The sequence below is a fragment of the Miniopterus natalensis genome, chromosome 1 (assembly GCF_054644295.1).
Source record: "Miniopterus natalensis isolate mMinNat1 chromosome 1, mMinNat1.hap1, whole genome shotgun sequence".
Classification (NCBI taxonomy): Eukaryota; Metazoa; Chordata; class Mammalia; order Chiroptera; family Miniopteridae; genus Miniopterus; species Miniopterus natalensis.
Window position 1 is genome coordinate 84,081,262 of NC_142081.1, and position 23,681 is coordinate 84,104,942.

The window sequence follows — 23,681 nt, forward strand, 5'->3', positions numbered from 1 at the left end:
TACTGCTTACACTTTTCTACAAACTAGCATAAGTTACATTTATACCTTTTAAAAACATAAACTAAAATTTAAAATTTTGTTTAAAAGTAATGAATACAAGTCAAATTGGACTCACTGCAGATCAAATTTCCAGAAACTGGCTTTGGGGTGAAATTCATTTCAGAAGACTTATTGAGACAATCTTTACATGAATTTCCATGGAGTCATTTGTGTAAAGATGTAAAAACACATGAGCTTGTTTTTCCAAACTCAGAAATCTGGTTTTCTCATCTTAAAAAAAATTTATTATGGGCAATACACACACCTCCCAAACCAAATGTTTAGTCCATCTCTAAGATACGTCTCAAAGCTAGAAAGTGGTGAAGTCAGGATGCTTTACCTGCAGTGTGACAATCAATCACCTAATTCTGATCATAACCGTTTCAAAGAAGCACAGGACCAAAGACGCTTTGTGCTCAAAAAGGCCCAAAATGGTAGATCATTACATATTTTTGACAAAATCTAGGGGTCCTATATGCTTCATGGAAACCACAATTTATATTGCCAAAAATTATGGGATATTAGACCTTTCAGAGCATCTGGAATACATTAATAATTGTTAACATTTGTACAGTACCATGCAGTGTGCAAAGCACTTTTATATCTACTGTCTTACTTAATCTGCACAATAGATCTTTGGAGTGGGTAGATTTCATAGATCAAATTTTATAGATGTAAATTCTGGGCATAGGAGATATATTTATTCCCCAAAGTCACTAAGGAGTTAAGAGGCAATGCCAGGCTGTGCCAGCCGAGTTCTGACCACCATTACAAAGTGCCTTCCAAGGCACAGCCCACCTAAGCCGCCCCAGACAGAAGAGTCTGGGTGATTTGCTTTAATTCTCTGTGTTTATTTGCATGATGTTATGGCATTAAGCTGGATGAGTTTAAAAGCAGACCATGGCTGTTGCCACTGTTTATTAAACAGTGCTACTTGGAGTGGGCAGAGAATACAGACAGTGGCTTGAGTTCTCAGTTATCTTGAACAGGAGGATCCAGAAAGGTGAAGAGAGGGAAAAGCAACTCTTGTTGATCCGAATGAAGGAAGTCCTTGCATGTGTTGTGTTTTCTATTTGCATGTTCGCTCTCTTCTCTTTGTTCCACTTTATGCTTTTTCCAGGTAGTTGAAACTAATGATATAATGATCTTCCTTGAAGGTCTCTCTGGTACCAACTTTCACAATTTCATTGCAGTCTCTCATGTCAGGTATCTTTCATTTCTCAAGGCTCTTTGTTAAACTACCCATATCTCATACTACTTCCTTGCACATAAACCCTATATAGAGGAATTATAATTATGTGATAATACCTTCCATTTATTGAGCATCCATTTAAAAAGTCCAGGCACTGTGGTAGGCACTTTATATATTATGTATGATCTCTAAAGTTTGTAGCAAATTCTACATGGTTTGACTCATGCCTCTCACTTTGCAGATAAAGAAAATGAAGCCAAAAGGGACTGAGCCTGGATCTCACCGTAGTGAGTGGCAGTGCTGGGATTCAAATGTAGATCTGTCCAGCCTCGAGGCCTAGGTTCTCTCCAGGACGTAGCACACAGAAATAATGCTTATTGTATTAGCTACCGAAAGAAGGTATTTAGTGAAAATGTTCATTTTAAAGTTATTTATTTTAACAGTTGGAAGCATACTCTCCTTTCCTCGGCTCTGAAAAGGTGGATTGGTGGTCTAAGGTGATGAAATCAAACCTAACACCAATGCGGTGCTCCCATATCATATCCCTTACTAACCTAAGGAGAATTATGGCATATAATGGGCCCTTCTGTTCTACTTCTTTCTCCACCTGGTCAACTCTCAAAGGAAAACAAAATTCATATGATCATTGCGGTTTAGAAATTAACTTTTATTTTAAATCTGTCAAGAACTCTTGGCAGTTATTAATTTTATTAAAATGATTACACATGGCAAAACAAAGCATAGAGGTAATTCTATTTCTCTACAACATAAATTATGAGTTAGATTTTCAGCTGCTGGCTCAGCATTGTTCAAGATTCTTTTATAGGATTGGGGGGACTTTAGTTTCCAGAAAATGTTAAAGCAGCAAGAGAAAAGAATTAAAAGTAATTGCAATTAGAGATATTGCCAAGGATGTGCTAATTATAAAATCTTCTTGATGTGTTTATAGGCCAGACTCTAAGCTTTGGTATGTAAAAAAAAAAAAAATGTGAATAGCCATCCTATATTGGCTTGTCATCCATAGTTTATAACATAGAACAAAATTGCTGATTATTTTTTTTAAATGGCAACAATGAATTATAACTAATTCAAATTAAATCAACCAGCATCCATTCATCTAACTGGAATATGTCAAAACAAAACAATTTTATTAAAATATTTAATACCAGAATAACTTACAATAGTATGAAAAAGAGTGAAGTACTTGTCTTTAGTTTTCATTGATATGATCCCACTTTGGCAAAATTGTTTTACAAAGATTAAAAGGTTTTTATAATGGATCTGTAACTACTTAAGGATATAAACCAAAGAACCCATACTTCATCTGATCATACAGTCATAACTTACATATCTTGCTTTGCACTTACTGTTACTGCAAACAGCAATTTAGAAAACAAAGTAAAAATATATATACAAAATATTTTTATATCAAATTATTTTCATTACACTAAATAAACCCAATCCCCAAATGCTATGTTACATGAAAAAGTGTCCTACAATTTATGTCAAGATTGATATTGTCCACATATGGACTAGAGCAGCCTTTGGTTTTAAAAGCATTTTGCAAAATAAAATAGAAAATGTCACCACATGGCTGCACTACCAGCTCTCATTCACACTCACAAAAATGTTTTCCAGTTTTAAAAAAATTACAAAATATATTACATATGCAAAAAAACTTCCCCCATAAAAGAGTGAAATCCTTTTTACTTCTCTGTAGCACATATACGCTGTTATATTTGGTGTCTCCACTGATGATTCAAGTTTCAAGTCTCTGAAGCCGATTTGAATATTATTGTTTGTTTGAAAAAGATATTCTTCTTTCTTGATATTGATTATTCTCACTCAATAATAGCCTAATTCAGAAACAAAATGTTCTTTCTTTTAATGCACAATTTCACTTAATTTTTACTTTATGTCCTACTTGGCAAAATTCAGAGACTGTTCAATGTTTTGTTGTCCATATGTTTTAAATTTAAAAATCAATTTTATGTGTGTATATGTATAGTCACAGAGATATATTTCTTTCATTATCTTGTTCTCGTTGCAAAATAAATTACCCATCACCGATTGTAATTTGAAATGAACCAAATAAAAGGTTTTCAGCCATTCTTTAAGAAAAACATTTTCCATCACAAAAATACTGAACAAGGTTATGTTTTAAAACTAAACTATAAGTTTAGTTCTACACAGGAAAATTTCAAGTTATCTGTATAATAAAACTTTTTTAAAACTTCAGCAAAACTTGAGAAAAAGAAAATCCAAATGAATTCTAAAGAGCATGCATTTTCCAGCAGTGCTTGGAAAAAGTTTTTCTGATCACAAGGTATTCATCCTGATTCTTCTTAAATGTACACATTATGTGATCACCGCACCTTTCATTTTGAAAGTTTGTAACGTATCAGATATGCAGGCAAGATACATACATAAAAGTCTCACTGTCACTCTGAAAAGCACACCAAACAATTTTAAATACGGCAGAAGTTATTTCCTTTGGGCTGAATGGATTTCCAAGTTTTAACATGTGAATCATTGAATACATTTCAAGGGCTTTCGGCAATTATGGTTTCAGTCCTGGAATGGTCAGGTCCATCTGGAATGACACACACAGACAAATAAGCACTATGGCGTTGTCATTTTGAGGCATAGCTGCTCTGCTGTGCCCACGTTGTAGCTTATTTTCAGGAAGCAAGGCACTTACTGTGATGGCAATGCAGACATTGTATGCATAGTTTGAGTAACATAAAATAAGTTAATAGTTTTGATTAAAGTGAAGTTTTTTTTTTTAATATAATTTATATGTCTTTTATAGAAGCAACTAAATGAAATATTTAGGGTATTTAAAAATAAGAAGAGGTTTCAAAGGGAGTCATTATCACTCCTGCTTCCACTCTCCGGATGAGGATTTATGAGAAAACCCTGGTGTGAAGGACAGCCACCGATCTGCAAAGCGGCAGGCCCTCAGAACTGCTGGACCAGGGGCACTTTGACCGTCTTCACTTCTGCTATATGTGACGACTTCTGGATGATGCAGCTGGTGGTCCCTTGCAGTCTGTCTTTTCCTTGTGCGAGATTTGTTAAGGCCATAGCAGCATTGATCTCCTTCCAGTATGTGTCATCCTTGCTGGGCCCCTTTCTATTAGCTGCACTGGATTGAAACAAAGCAGAAAGGAAAGTATCAAACTCACTGTAGTTACATAGAAAATGGCAACACTGAAAAGCACAAATGGCAAATTAAAACCTATTGCTCACCTGTTATTGGATCCATTTTCCAGAGCGTCTGTAAAGAAAAGCAAAAATTCAATTAATTACTTCTCTTTCCTTCTTTTTAAATCTTAAGAGTTTCATCATGAATTACCAGGAATACAAGTTCATCAGAAAGTATGGTTGATCTCTCTCACATAGATGTCTCTCTCTCTCTCTCTCTCTCTCTCTCTCTCTCCACCCTCCCTTCCTCCCTTCCACTCTCTCTAAAAATCAATGGAAAAAATATACTGTGGTGAGGATTAACAACAACAAAAGAAAGAAAGAAACTATGGTTGCAAATTAGCTTTTTTTTTTTTTAACAAAGATAAAGTAGTCTAAACTAAGATGTAAAAAAAATCTCTTTACAAAGAAGCAGGCATATGATGAGGACAGGTAATAAAAAAGAAAAAGTAGCTTTCATAGATATACAGAAATCTGAGGTTCATTTATTCTGAGAAACTGAGCCCTCTCACCAGGAGGGAATGCTGTAGCCAGCTCTGGTTCTGGCTCCACCCCACCACCAAGCGTCTGGGTACCTTTCGCCGGATTATGTGGACCCACAACATCTGGGGTGCAATTTCCTCAACTATAAAATGAGAGTGTTCCTCCAGGGTGGCTCTGGCTCAATATTCTATGATTTCATAGGAATCAAACCTCCATCTTTGAAAAAGGACTGGCAACTAGTTCCCTCTGGCTAGTTAGCAAAGGAGTAACTACCCAAAGCTGACAGCAACCCAATATGACAGGAGTCCCTAGAATATTCAAATGGGCAAGCACCAGTGTTCAAGCTCCACAAGGACTCCTCTTCCTGCCACTGCCTCACTCAGAACACTGATGTCAGCCAGCACCACATCGATATAAAGAGACCAAGCGGGTTCTTGATCTTGATCCTGACCTCTGGGTAGCCCCTCTGGCTAAACAAATTGGGAACACAAAAGTGGACAGATAGAGGGAAACAGGGACTATCAGCATGGCAGGAAATTAAGGACAAAGGAGTGGGGTTGGCATACAGCACATCAGCCTATGAGACTCCAAAACTAGACAGTGGTTAAGTCACCACCATCATCAGCAGCAACCACATTACCGAGAAGCTACAGAATGAGGCACTGTGCCTCACACAGGAAACATGAGAAACTCAATGTTTGCTCAAGGCCCTCTTCTAGCTTGATGGCCTTTGGAAAGCTGTCTTTTCCTGCTCTAAGTCCTTTCCCCCTTTCGAACCCAATACTTCTGAAGGCAATTTTTTCCCTGCAATGCTTAAGGCTGGTTAGGTCATGTGGAATAATTTCTAGTTCTGGGCTCTAAGAGAGTCCAGAACTAGAAGAAAAACATCAACATGATCATAATATAGTCCAACCAGGGTAAAAATTCCCAGTGAAAATGTGGTAAAGAGAATATAATTACATAGCCATGTAGATGAGGCAGCTAAACTTTGATGCCTTCTATGAGGGAAAAGAATCGGGAAAGCCTATTAACACATCCCAAGTCAGGCCTTACGGTGCAGACGGGGAGACAATACTGGGCCACCAGGAGCTCTTTGTACAATCATTCACCAAGGCACCCAGGGGACTTAAAACAAACAAACAAACAAACAAGCAAACAAAAAATCAAACAAAACAAAAGCATTTTGTGTATAAATGATGAGGTTGTTAGGAAGAATAAATGAGATAATGTACGTCTGGCCCAAAATGGAATAATAAGTGTCATTAGTTCCTTTTGTCTCCTTTCATTTTAGGGATCCTTTGGGGGAATAATTGGATCAGTGAGCCATTGGATGGTCAGCCTCTGGATCTCTTGGCTGCTATGAGGTCTGCCTGGGTCGTTCGCTATACTTTTGCCGCTTTTGATAATTTTGGAATTACAAAATTACTTGTGTAAATGGAGGAAAAGAATGACAAGTTTTAACTCATAGAACTCCTATAATCCTAATTCACAGATAACTTCCTATGTGCCAGGCACTATTCTACTAAGCACTTTGTGTCTTAACCTACTTAGTATTAGTGACTGTGTGTGGAGAAGCATATCTCTGTTATGCCCTTTAAATCATTCTTTGCTTAGTACTGTTATCTGTAAATCTTTACTCAGTAGTGAGAGAGACAAGGTGCTACTCGAACACAGAACAAGTAAAGGCCTTTGTTCAGGCAGAGGAAAGCCAGCACATTGGACATTTTACAGAGGGGGGAAAAAAGAGTTAGGCCTTTGCTCAGTGTTGCCCACAAATTGCAACAATTCTGTTCCCAGAGTGAAGCAATAGGTTATGGAGATATTTATTCAATGGAAAGACTTGGCAAGAGCAGAATAAGTTCCATGAAGCTTAAATAACATTAGGGAAATAACAAAACATAATTTAGAAAAGACCATGTAATTGATGCTCTGGCTCACAAACCAAGCAGTCTCACAGACATGAGGGGCCAGAATCAGACTCCCCACCGGAATGGTCAACCTGAGGGTGCTTATGGCACTGACAACAAAAAGGGACCCTGTGGCTATCACATGTGTCATGGCTACAGAGCCCAGAAATGCCAGCAATGAATGGATCCTGCCTGTGGAAGGAGAACATGTAATTCACTGTTAAAGTCCACGGAGAGATTCTATTTGAGATGATGAGTGAACCTGTAGGTCCCGCAGTCTCCCGAACGTCTGTACTCCCTGTGGCTGCCTCCTTGAACTTGTGCCACAGAGAAACAAGTTTACTACAGCCAACTGAGAGATTATAAAATTCTGCTTACTCTTTGGGTATATGTGTTTTATAGTTCGGTGCCTATGAAAATACCTTTGAAGTGTAAAAACACAGACTCCAATCCCCACTTGGGCATTCCTAATTAGTTTCACAAATTTCAACAATGTACTCTGCAGTATTCAAAAGACTGAGTCCTGTATGTCATGTCTAAGGCAGATGGGCACATGCAGTGTCATTAGGTGTGGAATAAGGTTCCTTTCCCAGAGCAGAAGAAAAGTCTTCATAAAAAGTAATGCAAGGAGAAACATTTTGATTCTTTGTCGATAGTCAATGCTACACAGCATGTAACAAAGCTCCATGTCAAACATTTCAAACCAACGAGAGAAAGCTGACTACCACAGCTTTGGAGGGGCTGGGGGGGAGGGTGTCTCTGTCTTCAGGGTGGTTTTGGTTCAAAACTTAAATTGGTGTTAGAAGGGAATGTTTTCTTGTTGCTGTTATTGGGGGGCTGCCCACTGTCACTAGGATATTATGCATCTAAGAGCCACCTCCTGCAGTGTACTGTTTCTCGTTTCTAGAACTATCAGAAGAAAAATAGCAAACAGGGGCCCTTTTACTCACAAACATTTCTGCTTTTGTATGAAGCAAAGAACTCTAAAGATCTGGGAGTGTGGGGAAATTTTTTTTCTTTTTGTTATGCTGAGATAAAATCTGGGGAAATGCCCCAGGTATTTTAAAGAACTGGCATCATTTGTGGGGAACTCAGAAAATACACAATTCACTAATTACATTAAATAATTGTATCAAATATAAAGATATGTGTGTTTTTTCTTTTCCTTTGAAGTTTAAACTTGCTGGCTCTAATCTGGTTCAAGCATTTTGTGCCTTTTCAGTCAATTGTCAGTATTTAAGGAGTGGTGGGTTTTGACCCACCACCAGTGCTCAGGGGCTCATGCCACTTCTGCCCACTGCAGACAGGTGGTCTCACCACCTCCTCTCCAGAAGTGGCATCCAGTAGCTCAATCTGACGGGAGAAGGAAGGATTCTGAACGCTGCTGAAAAGAGGGAAACCATAAGTTTGAGCTAGAGCAGACGTTTCGCTGCTGTTAATTAACACGCACAGACTTCGGTCTGCCTTCCCCTACATTCTGCTCAGCTGCAGCTTTCACTCTGCAAGTAGCTTGGCTCAGCCTCTCCAAAGTCTGGGCTAAAATGCCTTTTTAGATTCTAAGGTTCCAGAAATCAACTACTCTGTCAATTACCATAAAAGCAACTGGTTGGCAGTAACAACTTATTAAACCAGCCAAAAGAGCGTGTTTTAAGACCAAAAAAGAAAAGGAAAGAAAAAAAGAGGTGCGTTGTTAGGAAAATCTTGAACACTGTAAAACCCAAACCATGTTGAAACTTAAAGTGGGGCTATCCTTGGTTTGGACATGTGTTTCCTTATAAAGTTAAGTAGAGAAAGAATTATACAGAAAATTCAGGTCTACTGCAACTTAAGATGGGTAAACACAAAGTTCTGTGGGCAAAGTGTCCATTCATTTTGATAAAAGCCAATATAGAAACACATTAATTCTGATTAATTCCTGAAATAAGAGTTATAGTTGTAAAAAGTAAAAAGTATGGCCAAATCTTTTGCTCTGAGATTTTTTCCCAAATGTAATCAATAAGCTCTAAAGTTAGAAATGTTTTTAAATGTTCCACAAAATATTACTCACACCGAAATATAAGTAAAATTAAGTATGATTGAGAATATGAGTACTTTTAATTAAATAATCTAAAAATCATACAATATTTTTTCCTAAGTTAAAATAGAGCAAATCAGAACTCCAGATGCCTGACAACTGTGTTTCCTCACATTGGGGTCAGCGTGGGGGCTGTGACTGGTGACAGCAGGTGTGGACAGCCAGGGTTTAGAGTGTTTCTGATCTCAGAGGTCCCAAGAGCTCCCAAGACACCAGATCAGTTTCTGGAGTAATTACATATTTGGAACAAGTGAGATAAAAAAAACAGACTCTGGTGAGTAGAGCAGATAGAAAACCTCGCTGAAGATTCTGAAATACTTGCTCCACATTTGTAGGACCTTACACCAAATTGACCGAGTGGTCTTTGGGCTCCCTGCTGCCACCACCATGGTCTCTCTCTCTACTTCTGCACACAGCAGATCCAGCCTAGCCCGCATACACCTACAGATTGGATCCATTGTGACTCTATGTTCCATCCCTTTTAAAAATAGCATATGTTGATTCTCTCTAATAAGAAAAGTCAGGCTCACTGCAGAAAATCTGGGGAAAAATGTAAAAGAGAAAATAAAGGACATTTAGGCATAACTGATATTAATATTTAGATATATGGCCTTTCAAGCAAGTTTATACACATTTTTTAAATGGAGTCATTCTGTATATGTTTTCTAACTTGCTTTTTTCACTGAACTTCTACTTTAGTCTTACCCTTTGTTAATAAATAAGGTAATAATCTACCATTTGGCCTTCCCTAATGTGACAGTGGTTTTTGCCTGTAAAATAGAAACAGCTTGAAAGGATTCAAAATTCAGCATCATCTAATGTAAGCATGAATACTGAGAGACTCCAGTGTTAAAAAAGGGGTTATCTTTAAAACGACAGTTACTGATATTGACTGAGTGCTTATTCTTATGCCAGGCATTCTGCAAATGTTATTTCTAGTTAAATGCTTACAATAACCCTGTGAGCGAGCATCATGGCCCTATTTACAAATGACACTGGAGTTTAGAGGAGTCCAGAAACTAGCAAAGGACTCAGTTGTAGGCAACAGGAGTTAGAAAACTCAGCTCCCGGTCATTGGACTCTGAAGACCGTGCTTTCGCTGCTGCATTACATTATCCAAGGGAGCTCGGTTGCTAAAGTCACTTTCAGGGACCATGGCAAGGCCCAATGCATTGTTTACATAGAAAGTCTGTAGAATGATAACCTATTAAAAACCTTTTCTGTTCTTTTTGCTAATATTTTAGACCCTAGAGATACAAAAAGACGTTTTTTCTCCTGACAATTTAAACTGTAATATCAAAGTATCTGTCCCAGTCACAGAATAGGGAATCTAAATAAGCTCTCGGGAGCTACTTTTCACATTTTAGTTATAGTGACATTTAATAGATGTGATATCTAAACAATCATTCTTTTCTTAGCAGTGAATTACTGCTAAATAACTTCTAGACAGCTGTTGCTGCAACACTTTTAAAGGAAATTTTTGTGGTTACCCTCTCTTTAGGGTAGTTAGGGCTTTTGAATGAGTAAAGATAAATCATTCTAAGTGATTTTTCCCAAAAAGGAAGGGAAAGAAAACACCCAATAACCCGTAACACTTACCTATTGATGACTAAACTGCTTCTTCCAGTTTCACTGACCAAAAAAATGAGTTCTACTTTAAATCTTCCTATGACAGGAAGAGGTTGCAACTAAAGCTTGGTGAATATCAAGGTTACTGCTTTCAGAAGAGTTATTGGAGCCTGAGTTTTGTGAGCCTTAAGATGGGGGAGCTTTGCAAGCTTTCTGAATAGTGAGAATTATACAGTGAAATCCACCTCATCTTCATGGATGGATCTAGTATTTTTTTCCTTCTGTAATATACTAAACTATTTATCCTGGGGCCTTAAAGAATGAATGGGTTCCAAGGTCATTTAAAAAAAAAATATTTTCCAAAAATTAATGTTTCCTCCAGCCATGCCTTTCACCCTCTGGCCAAAGATTCTTTTCCTTCCTACTACCTCTCCTATGGGTTGGCCCCACTACGGCTAATGATGCCCAGATGTCCTGGGTCTATAGGATCCCCACTTTTAGCTGCCTTTCTGTCAGTGTACCATCTCCTCTATCTCCTGCCAGAAAATAAAAATTAGGGACCACACGCTTCTATTTTGGACCAATAGTGAAGAGTCCCCTGGTCAAGATGGGGGTAAATTGACATCTCAAAGCTTTCAGGATAGGTTATATTTCCATCAGCACCACCACCAGAAGAACATCTTTATTGTTCCAGGAGAACCCATGTCTGTGGGTAATCCTGTGAGAGTGCTGCTTGGTTCCTTATCAGTTAGGGACCTATGGCTTTGATGGTTTTCCCCATTATGCAGAACATAAGAGCTGGAGGCTGGTGGCTCCTTGTTCAGTCCCAGCTGTACCTTTGTTTTGGTAAAATGCACAGCTGTCCTGACCTCATCAGTCTGGGCTGGAGGACTAGAGGTGTAGGCAGTGCAATTTACAACTATAAGAAACTTTTCAAATAAGCAGATTGCCTCCCAATTATAATGTCTCAACTTCACTTTCAATCTTTTTCACTAAATATATGAAATATTCTTAATGTTACATTACTCTGCATAATCCTATATACAAATATTGCTCCTCTGTGATCTCAAAGGCTCCACTTTCCCAAAGTCTAGCACTTTCAGCCTGAAGCTTCACTTTGAAGATTAGAATGAAGTCTGTGGGGAGGAAATTGTTGTTGAGTGACCAGAAGGAGGTTTGAAAATGTTAAATATTCTCATTTCCATTTTTAGCTCATCGTTACAAACCATGAGTGTTGTCTGGTGTGAGGCACAAGACAGCGTAGTGCAGTGGTTGGAGCCTAGACCCTGGAACCAGACAGCAGGAGTTGAACTCCTACCCTACCACATACTGTCTGTGTGACAGCTGACCAGCGGTTTGACTTCTCTGTGCTTCGACTTTCTCCCTTATAAAATGGGGCTAATAGTACTAGACCCATAGGCTTGTTATGAAGAGCACATGATTTAATATTTTGTAAAACGCTTAGAAGACAGTTTGCGTACATATATCTAGTACTGTATAAATGCTGTAAAATTAAAAAAAGTTAACCTTCTCTGTTATTTCATTTTTTTATATCTAGAATATGGGGTTGAACGCAGTCACCAGATAATTTTGTATTGTTCAGAGGTTTAATATGAAAAACATTATGTAAAGATGAAATATTTCAACCCTGGGCAAAGCCCATCAGATCAATGGATTAAGTGTGCAGAATCTATCATCTTCAAAGACAAAATGGCTTTCTGGTGTTATTTTGTTCCAAAGTACCACAACATGCCAAGACACAGAGCATTGGAGCCATATTAAAGAATACCTACTAATTTTAAGTGTCTGATGGATTTTGTTACTTCATTGTCTCAAGGGGAATATTGGAGATGTTCCTCAAAATGTTTCATCCATGAAAGCTCAGTTTTCAGCCAAAGTCTCAGAAAATGACTTCTTAACTATGCATGAATAATTTCTGTGTGCCTGTGTGTTGCAAGGAGCATTAATTGTTTATAAAAGCACTTCTTTTTACATGCAAGTTGGGCTACTAGTTCTGAAAACTGGATGGACTTACTCTGATTCTTAGCTAAAGCTTAATGAGGGCTATTTCTCTCGAGTTCAACTTTATAGCTGCCACACCGCAATTCCAGAAGGTTGACTTACTTAAAAAATATATAGCTAAATAGTGTTAAGTTATAAAATACTAATATGACTATGTTCAGCAAAAGGCCCTTTAAATAAAAAAAATATGGAAAAGTCTGGCTCCATCCATGTGTTTGACAAGGTCTTCGGTATCTTTGAAAAAAAAACCATCCTTTGATATGTGAGCTGTCGTGTATCTTTGAACTGGTTCACATTATTGCCATGCTCTTCAAATTCCTTGAATTACCATCTCTAGAAGTGACATTCTGAACTAGAAGATCCTAGTGTTAAACCTGCCTGATTGCATAAACACCAGAAAAGACACAATAAGAGAATGACGCTCACAATATTCTTGGATCTTTCCAAAGAGTAGCAAATGGCAGTTGCCCTACTCAAAGTTCACCTGTTGTATTTATTAATAGAAAAAGACCATATTTTAGACATAAGATGCCTGACATTACCAGGCCTTTTTCTACATTTTATTTTTTTATATGCTTTTTATTGATTTCAGAGAAAGAAAAGGAAAAGGAGAGAGAGTTAGAAATATCAATGATGAGAGAGTCATTGATTGGCTGCCTCCTGCACACACCCTGCTGAGAGTTGAGCCCACACACAACCCAGGCATGCACCCTGACGGGGAATTGAACTACAGTCTCCTGGATCATAGGTCAGTGCTCAACCACTTCGCCACACTGGCTGGGCTTCTTCTACATTTTAAATACATTTCAATGTTCTTAATACACTTAAAATGTTAAAACTGTATTTGGCATGTCAGTGTTCTATATTCACACATTTCTACATTTAAAGGCTCTGTGATTTTCTGCTTTTAATTTCAGAAACAGCCATTTAAAGTCTAAGCCGAGAAAGGGAGGACTTTGAAATGAAAATTAGAAAGACTTTTGTTTATGGCTCTGACAGGCAGGAGATTCAAAAGGAACTAGGCATAAAGGTGCAAATGCCTTGACTTGCCTTGACTGTGGGTGGAGCTCCAAGAGTACTAGTCAAGAGATTTCTGTTGGCCTGTTTTGACCAAGAGAATACCAAATGACCCCCCTCTACTTTAAATCTTGCCAGAGGGATCCACTCTAAATTTTGCCAGGTGACCTACATCCCAAACTATTTGTTAAATTCCAATGGTATACAGATCGTATTCCACTATCGTCACCTAAATTTAGAATACAAAAGATCTAGAAAAAAAGTGGGAGGTAAGTTCCTTAAACCTAACAAGTTGATATGTTTGGGGAGAAAACAAAAACATTTTATAGCTCAAAACCACCTTTTGTACAATAATTTGTGTAAGGCACAGGATGTGTCTTAGGACCACTCACTAGGTATGTGATCTTGGGCAAGCTAGTTATGCACACTGTACCTAAGCATCTTTACCTATAAAGCAGGGATAATAGTTACATTTACTTCCCCAGGTTGCTGTGAGGACTAAATGTACAGGAAATTCTCAATGTCCTGGATAGGTTCTTGGAAACTGTGACTTTAAGTGAAACAGCATGTGAGGAAACCAGTTCTAGCATAGGGTAATTCAGCAATTTTCAACTTTTTTCATCTAAAGGCACACATGACCTAATTATGAAAATTCTGCAGCACACCAAAAAATATATTATACTTTTTGCCGATCTGATTAAAAAAAAGATATAATTTTTATTTATTCACACCAAAAGACTATTGTTGTGTTGGCTGTTATCATTTTTTTATTTAACAATCTAAGGGAGAAGAGTTCAGTGCTCCTGACTAACTAGTCAGGTCTTCATGCTTTGAAAACTTGCAGCACACCAGTTGAAAATTGCTGGCTCATCGATAGAAACAAGAATCAAGTTTCTATGGCATGTTCTTGAAACAAAAATATCACCAAACTTCTAAATAAAGACCCAGAGTACTTCTAATATTAAAGATTGAAATAAATGTGAGCTATACATACATTTAAAAAAGATGAATGAAAACAAGCAAGAGAATTCTTTTCCAGCCCGCTTACTCCAGTTCAGAATCTTGGGTGGCTGGAGCCATCCCTGCAGCTCAGGGTGCAAGGTGGGATCTGACCTGGGGCAGGACACCTTTCCATCAAAGGGTGCACACGCACGCACACACACACACACACACACACACGCACACTCAGACTGGGACAATGGAGACATGCCAATTAAGCCCCTGCACAACTTTGGGATGTGGGAGGAAACTGGAGCACCCGGAGAAACTCCGCACAGACAGTGGCCCAGCCAGAATCGATATTTTTTCTCATCAACGTTATAAGAAAACAACATTGAGCGAAACAATGTTATTCAAGGACCAACTATACTAAGTGTAAAGTTCTTGGAATTGGACCTGGTACATAGTAAGTAAGGGCCACGGTGCTACAACTCCTGAAGTGAAGAAGCGATGCTCAGTCATCCATCAGTCATGGGGCCGCCCCAAGTCCCAATGAGGTGCTAAGCCCTCCACACAGGTTTCTACTAGCATGCCCTAGCCTCTACCCCATCTTCTTAGGGTGCTGTAGAAAAGAGAACAAAATCCACAGGGGGACTTCTCAGAAGGGCAGGTTCCCGCCCTATCCCTGAGACCGTGGTTAGGTCAGAGGGGAGCAGCAGCTCCCCAGCTGTTCTGCTGTGGATGGAAGAGGGGCCGCTGGTGAGCGGAGCTGTTGTGGAGCACAGAAGGGGGCTGCTTTCAGTAAAGAGTTCCAGAAGCTGGAGTCCTGGGGTTCACTCAGGGGTAGCAGCACAGGCGGTATTTCTTTGCTGCTTTTCAAAAGTCATTATGGATTCCTAGTATTCCAACAAGGGTCAAATAACAGTCCTAGGTCTGTATTTAGAGGGAAAAGTTCTTGATTCTCCTTCATGTGAATAGCAGATATAACACCTTTATAGGGAAATATTGTTCAGACTGCAGCTTCAGAAATACTTTTTATTGTCTATTTTTACTTAAACATGAATACAGTACCACTAAAAACACTTAAAAAAATAAAACACTTCACTTTACTTGCATTATTTCTCCATTATTACCATTTTTTCTATGCTATGACATAATTTGGAGATGTTCATACAAAGACAAAGTGGAGAATGAAGGAACCCAAGGTTTTCATTGTGATACATTACAGGCTATTTCAGAATAACCAAATCACCCTCCTTCTTCTAATTGGAACAGCTACGATAATAATATACTGTTATAAGATCTGTTTTCTGTTTTGAAAATAAACACGTTGGCCCAGCTCTGTATTGCTGTGATCGCAGGGCCTTTTATTTTTGTAAGTCTTGTATTTTTTTTATCTTTCCTTTGGGAAAATAGGGTGACAAATATTAATCCACACGGGGTTATCAAAAACTAATTATTCAACCTAACAGAATTTTTTTCTAGGATAGCATAATAAGCTTTTATAAACTAAAGTAAACTTTGTTTCCGCTGCCCTCAGTAGAATATTTTATTCAGGCCTGCCTCAGAAAAACAGAGCATTGTTTTATTGTGCATCGACAGAGTGATTAGGTTTTACAAACAGTTTTTGGTTAGTTTTAATCTGTTATTTTTACAGCAGCCCTGAGAGGTAGATGGAGCTATATGATCTCTAAAGAGAAACAGGGATAAGGAGTTATAAGAAACAGAACCATAATGCAAACAACTTGGCCACCACCAAGACCAAAATTACTTAAACAGAGCGCACTGGTTTAGCCATGATGACGAATCTAGTTGAGAAGGAGGATTGAGAGGGCCCTGTCTTGGCCTGCTGATGACTTTGCTTTTGAACAACAGTGGATTGCCAAACCATCTGGGACTAAAGGGCTGAAGAGAACCAAAATGCATGTTAGTCATCACAAAGCCACCCAAAGGTCCAGGGACAGACTGAGAACCGAAAATGACTTTTGGCTTGGTATCTGCTGGGGGTGAGCTGAACTGGTTCTTTCCTGGCTATAGCCTTAAGAAATGTAATATTCAGGAGAGGTATTTTTGTGGGCTTCACAAGATATTAAAAATACAATACTTAAACATGAATCAGAGAAATTATAAAAAGAGAGCAAGTGCCCTTATGTTCTTAGATTAAAAACAAAACAAGACAAAACAAAAAAACTAAAGCTAAATGACTATCAAAAAAGAACAATGAATATAATATAGAGAAAAGTTCTTGCAAAGTCATTTCATGGAAATTTAAATACAGAAGAATGACATGTTCACATGATTTAAATATATTTAAATGCCAAACAACTTCCATACATACTGTCTTATAAATGTCATATGTTTTTATTTTTAAGATACGTTAAAAATAAAAGAAACATATTTTTGTCATTAAAAATTATTGATTTAGAGAAAGGGACAAACAACCTAATAATTTTTTTTTTTTACTAACTGCAATCCTCTGCTATTTCTTATATTTTCTACCCTTCCCATACTTTTTGATGACTTTAGAGAGAAATGTAATATTTTAGCAATCAATATAAACCAATTTAAAAATAAACAAAAGGGGTGAGGAGGCAGCAAGCTGTGCAAAAAAGAAAGCAAAAATTATAGTTCTAGAACAAACCAGATCCACTAATCGACATATTTGGTTTTGGTGATGGAATATACTACTCATACTCGAAAGGGATTTAAAAATCAAACTCTCCAACTCTAAATTCTCTCCAGGCACCCAGAGATAGAGGGTGAGTAACAAGAAGAAGGTAGTAGTTATTGCCCGAATCAAAGTATTATACAAAAGAACCTGGCTGTCATAGACAGGAGTGAACAAACTACATATGCATTTTCATCACAGAAGCATAAAAAAGTTGTCTTTTTTTCTCTTTTTTTGGGGAGAGGGTGGTATCACAGCCAGGAGAATCATACATCTCTTGCAAGATTCTCCAGCTCTTGTAGGCACATGACCTTCTCCTGTCCCTAATAGGATGAGGTAGCTCTAGTCACTTTTCCACACTCAGAAGGTGGAAGCAAGAGGGGCTGGTATAGCCCAGTTATAGATTCATGGGAAGAGTAATTTCTCACAAGAAACCAAGAGATGGGAGGGCCCCTCAGCCTAGAAATGTGCCAGAGTACCATTGGTCATCACTGGTCACCATGCCCTCTATTATTTTAAATGTCTATCCAGTTAGACACACATCCAGTTCATGCCTAGCACGAGTGAGCCACTCTCTGTTATGCATACCGTTTGCACACAGGTCCAAGGCCAAAGGAACCGAAGGAGGAGAAACCGCCCTTCCTAGCCACCCACAATGGTTGCCAAACACAAGACTTTACAAAACGCATATAAAGAAGTAAGCCAATGTCTCAGACCTCAGGGCAGCATTTAATTACACAGCCCTCAGCATAAGACAAGAATAGGAGATGGGAAGGTAGAGTTGGTCAGGAAGGCTTTTTAGAAAAAATATTTTTCTTTTCTTTTCTTTTCTTTTCTTTTCTTTTCTTTTCTTTTCTTTTCTTTTCTTTTCTTTTCTTTTCTTTTCTTTTCTTTTCTTTTCTTTTCTTTTTTCTTTCCTTTTCTTTCCTTTTCTTTTCTTTTCTCTTCTCTTCTCTTCTCTTCTCTCTTCTCTTCTCTTCTCTTCTCTTCTCTTCTCTTCTCTTCTCTTCTCTTCTCTTCTCTTCTCTTCTCTTCTCTTTTCTTTCTTTTCTTTTCTCCCCTTTCCTTTCCTTTCCTTTCCTTTCCTTTCCTTTCCTTTCCTTTCCTTTCCTTTCCTTTCCTTTCCTTTCCTTTCCTTTCCTTTCCTTTCCTTTCCCTTCCCTTCCCTTCCCTTCCCTTCCCTTCCCTTCCCTTCCCTTCCCTTCCCTTCCCTTCCCTTCCCTTCCCTTCCCTTCCCTTCCCTTCCCTTCCCTTCCCTTCCCTTCCCTTCCCTTCCCTTCCCTTCCCTTCCCTTCCCTTCCCTTCCCTTCCTTTTCTTCTTTGCTTTGCTTTGCTTTGCTTTTCCTTTTCCAAACTCTAAGCAGCTATATACATTACCCAGCTGATTTTCAGCTTACTTTTAAGAGGTTTATAGAAGTCATCCTATAATACAGTTTATTAGAAAATGTAATATATACTCTTACTTGGACAAGAAGATGTAGAAAAAATATCTTCCAAGTAAAAGAAGCAAAGAGTCTGTATGTGTGCTGACTTATATGAGCTCATGGGAGAATAAAAAAATAAAAGATGAGTGATGATGAAGGTGAAAGTGTGAAAATATATTTATTAATTATTCACATGACTATTATCATAATAAAAATAATTGGCAAGGCTAAGAAAAGCAACAAGTGGCCCAGAAATGAAAAAAAAAAAAAAAAGATTACTTTTTAAAATTTTTTAATTTTAATTTTTTTTATATATCTTTATTGATTTCAGAGAAAGGAAAGGAGAGGGAGAGAGAGAGACAGAAACATCAATGATGAGAGAGTCATTGATAGAGCCCACAACCTGGGCATGTGCCCTGACCGGGAATTGAACCCTGATCGCCTGGATCCTAGGTAGACGCTCAACTGCTGAGCCACGCCCAGCCGGGCAGATGATTATTTTTATACTGAAGAAAAAAGGAAGTAATGGGGGTTCTGTAGGGCCAGGGTTGGAAGCATCTATTCAAAGGTTGCTTTAGAAACAGGAGTCAGGATTTACAATTAATTGAAGAATTAGTCAAATAGAATTCCATGATAACTTTAGTAGTTTTTAAAACACAGAGAAAGAGAATAACCAATTAATGACTCAAATTCCTACAGCTGCTTTTAATGGGATTCGTGCCCTTTTTTGTTTTTTCTTCAACTGAGAAATTGAATGCACCTGGTCACTACAAATCAGCTCAAACTGTGAAGGGTGGACGGACTTAATCACACTTGTCTCCTTCAACATCAAGGTGCAATGGAAAGAGGAGAGATTTGGAACCAGAGAGCTTGAGGTCTGAATCTCAGTTCTGCTGCTTATTAGCATGGTGTTAGGGGCAAGTTACTTAACCTTGCTGAGTCTCTCTCTCTCTCTCTCTCAATCTCTCTCTCTCTCTCTCTCTTTCTCATCTGTAAAATACAAAAGTACTGTACAATAAGGACTGCTGTAGAAATTAGTAATAATCACTGTGAAAAACCACAGGCACCCAGTAATATCTAATAAATAGCAATTATAATTATTCCACAATTGCAGATACTCTTTTTGCAGTGTCAGCAAACTTTGTGGGGTTTTTTTTTGTGTGTGTGTGTGTTTTTTTAAATATATTTTTATTGATTTCACAGAGAGGAAAGGAGAGGGCGATAGAGAGAAACATCAATAATGAGAGAGTCATTGATCGGCTGCAGCCCACAACTCGGGCATGTGCCCTGACCGGGAATCGAACCCCGATTGCCTGGATCCTAGGTCGACGCTCAACCGCTGAGCCACTTCAGGCCAGGGCAGCAAACTTTGATGAATGCTGAGCCTTGGAATGGGACAGATAACGAGTAACACAACAATTCAAAATAGTTTCTGTATTTGAATTGTCTAAACGAGGTCAAGGTCAGCCATGTTATGTCTATGGTGCTCTGGTGTGAGAAATTCTCAAAACAGCAAGGTTGCATAAATTTTGCAATGGCTTGGAGAAGGTCATTTAAATCGTTCAGTAGCCGTAAAATGCAAAACATTAGGATGGAATCTTCTATGAGAGTGAGAATGAGCATACCAAGGCAAATTCCAGGATTATGTCAGCAACTGATCTTCCGCTATTCATTTTTGGGATTGGCCCATGTAACCGCTATTGCACTAGAGGCTTACACATGTTACCCACATGATCATATAGATAGATATGTTAGAGCATTTTCTCTTAGCTGCTTGGAGAAAGTTTGAATCTGGAGGAGCAGCTTTGAAAACTCCCAATTCTTAAAAGCTACTTCTCTAATCCTTGTTATTAAGAATTTTCTATGAAGATCTAACTAACTGGTATACCTACTTTTCCCAAGTAGTAAAATAACTGCTCAGAACATATATTACTGAAAAATATCTTAATTGTATCACTGCTTTATCCTAAACAACTGTACTTGGTATCTTAAATTCTTAGATTGACTGATGTAAGAATATATAGATTATTTCAATTCCTGACACCTTACAAAAAGACTGACAATTATTAAAGAGTTTATGCCACTGCATAGCAAAATGGGGGAAATACTCAATTTCCTTTGGGATATTTTTTGCCATCTTTGGATGCCTGGTGCTTTGATAGAGAATGGGCAAACATATTTCAGTGAAGCTGAACTTATCCAAATGAAAAACCAAATCTTTTTGAGAGTATCAAATGGAAAACTACACTTTGTACACAGCATTTATCCTACCTCTTCCTCCTAAATCTGGGGCATAGTTAAGGACCAGGCCAGCTTAATTCATGGTGATGATAATAATATTTATGGAGCATTTTGCAAGTTATAAATGTACAATTAACCTTATTTCCTTTTTGTGCACACTTATATCATTTCTCCATTTTATGTGAAAATAGAGACTCAGAAAAGCTGACTGACAGGTCCAAAGCCAAATTGTTAGTAAACAATAGCGCTAGTACTAGAAGCCAGATCTCCTAACTCTAAGTGCAATAAAATTTGCTCTTCTCCATAATGTCTACCTTGACTTATTCACAGGGTCATGAGTTCATTCAGGAAACATTTATTGAAAGCATGCTATATGGCAGGCACTGTGATAGGTACTAGAAATACAAATTACAGATGGATTTCATCATCAAGGAACTCTCAGTTTGGTAAATAAATGACAACAGCTCAGTGTGTTAAGTACTGTGAAAGTATACAGGAAAGAGAGCAATGGTGGTTGCGGTGGGAGGTCCTGAAAGGAGCTCCAAAGGAGAGAGGAGATCATATACCCTTGGAGCAGCACAGAGAAGAGACCCTGAGCAATTGCTTCCAGCAGCAAGCAGCCTCCTCCATTCATGCCAGAGTGCCCAACCAACTTACAATTACTTGAATGTCTCAACCTGGAAAATATGGGAAAGCATAGGCCTGAGGTAAAGATGAACAGGAGTTAAGGAGGTGGAGATGGGGTAAAGCATTCAAAGGAAAAAAAACACAGCTGTATGAAAGCAAATGTCATGCCACTGCATCACTTCTCTGGGAAACTCTTTTTGGTGAAGCTGAAATGAATGAGGCATGTAAAGGGGTCATTGGGAAATGAACCAAGAAAGATAAGCAGAGGCCAGGCATTGAGGGGTTAATGGTTTTGTGTGCCAACAGAAAGAATGTGAACTCTATCCTGAAAGGTATGGGGAATGCCTAAAGGATGTTTAACAGTGATATGATCTTATTTGGATTTTAGAAAGATTCCTCTAACCTTAGTGAATGACTAGATTGGAGGAGCCAAGTGGAATCATGGCAGGAACCTATGACAAAAGTGAGAAGTATCGGGGTTAAGGAAGTAGCCGTGGGCTGGATGGGAAGACAAGCTTTGAGAGGGAAGACTTGTTGAAGACTGGATGGGGTTTGGGAGAGGGAGGCAGGAGTCAGTAATGTCTCTCAGATTTCTGCCTTGGATGACTGGGTGGATGGTGATGGCATTCTCTGAGTTAAGTAAGAAAGGAGAAGAGGGAGTTTCACTTTGGAGGAGGCAGGTCATAATGGGTTTGATTTAAAAAAAAATTTTTTTAAATTGATTTCAGAGAGAAGAAGGGAGAGGGAGAGGGAGATAGAAACATCAATGATGAGAGTCATTGACCGGCTGCCTCCTGCATGTCCCCAACTAGGGATTGAGCCCACAACCTGGGCATGAGCCCTGACAGGGAATTGAACCATGACCTCCTGGTTCATAGGTCAACGCTCAGCCACTGAGGCGTGCCGGGCTGGGCAATGGGTTTGATTTTGGTATGTCGAGAGTAGGAGGGCTTTGAGGACCTTCAAGAGTAGGATGCTGGCATACTCTTAGAGATGTGTGATGCTGCCCTTATTTCCAAATATTAGCAACATATTTAGAAATGTTTTTATATTTTCTCCTCAAAGCATTCACTTTAACATGGAAGTACATGAGCATATGTAGGGAAAAGAGGTATGCAAATAAATACATAAATAAGAAAGACTCTTAAGTCTAACTACAGAATAATATTTTAGCATATAGATCTAAATATTTTCTCATATTCTTAGCTAATATTATTCAACATGTGATTTAAAAAAATAAAACAGTGTAAAATACCAAAGTCTTGAAAGATGAATTATTTAAAAGTCTTATTAGTCACACACCCTTAATGCATTCTGCATTTACTCTCAGAAGAAAATGTACACCCAAAAGGGGAAGGGAAAGGAAATCGTTTCCTTAAGTGAAAGAACGGAAAGATTGGAGCATCTAGCTGGCTGCTGGCCAGTCCGAGAATACCGAAAAGCCAGCAGCTTCAAGGCAAATCTCTATCAATCCATCTTTTACCTAAGTTCCCCTTAAAGTCCACCTTTTGAACTAAAATATTTCACAAAAACTTCATTTGAACCATGAAGTGACCTTGATATTTTTAAAGATCGGATTCCATACGAAGGTAAAAGAAGACAGTATCAGGCAACTGAAAGGAAACATGTACTTTTTTAAAAGAAGAAAGGACTTGCGGAAAGCACACGGCAGTCAACGAGAATTTCTATTGAAAACGGAAAGTTAATGACAACATGAAGTTTCCAACTGAGGACAGATGGTTCCTAAAGAATGGGTAAATCAATAAAGTTCATTTCCTAGTGGCATTCGAAACCACAATTTTAATCTGTTGAAATGGCACAGAGACAAAAAAATGCAAATAAACAAAAAAAATAGGTTTTATTTTAGAAAGAAATTCCATTTAATTGGCTTCTACACTTGAAGTTCTATTCAGCTCCATAGCGGGGGAATATTCAGCTTCCCTCAGGAAGGTGGCTTTTTGTTGGGTACATGCATGATGTTCATTTGTCTTGCATCTAAAAACTAGAACATAACAAGCTTCTAATCATCACTTGTTAATGTGCAACAAAAAGAATTCTTTTTTCCATTGAAAGCAGATTGTAGTAAAAAAGGAGCATTCTCCAAGGTCATATGCTGTTGGCAAAGCTCAAAAACGCCTTGTAGTCTAACTTGCTTATGTTCAGCTGTGTTTACTTAGACTTAACTTGACAAAGTCTGCCTCTGATTATACTGAGCAGTCATCTGCCCACAGATAAATAGATATTACACAAACTTTTGGAGAAAATGACATTT

At 38.3% G+C, this 23,681-nt stretch overlaps 1 protein-coding gene across 1 annotated transcript in view; it reads right to left on the reverse strand.

The window, feature by feature from the left end:
* Positions 1-1,877: 1,877 nt before the first annotated feature.
* Positions 1,878-23,681, reverse strand: part of MKX (mohawk homeobox) — a 61,136-nt gene continuing 39,332 nt past the window's right edge. The window contains exons 6-7 of the mRNA XM_087823696.1: positions 4,484-4,511; positions 1,878-4,379 (exon numbers count right to left, since the gene is read on the reverse strand). Coding sequence (XP_087679822.1) covers positions 4,193-4,379; positions 4,484-4,511 — 215 coding nt within the window. The 3' untranslated portion in view covers positions 1,878-4,192. The remainder of the gene's footprint in view (positions 4,380-4,483; positions 4,512-23,681) is intronic.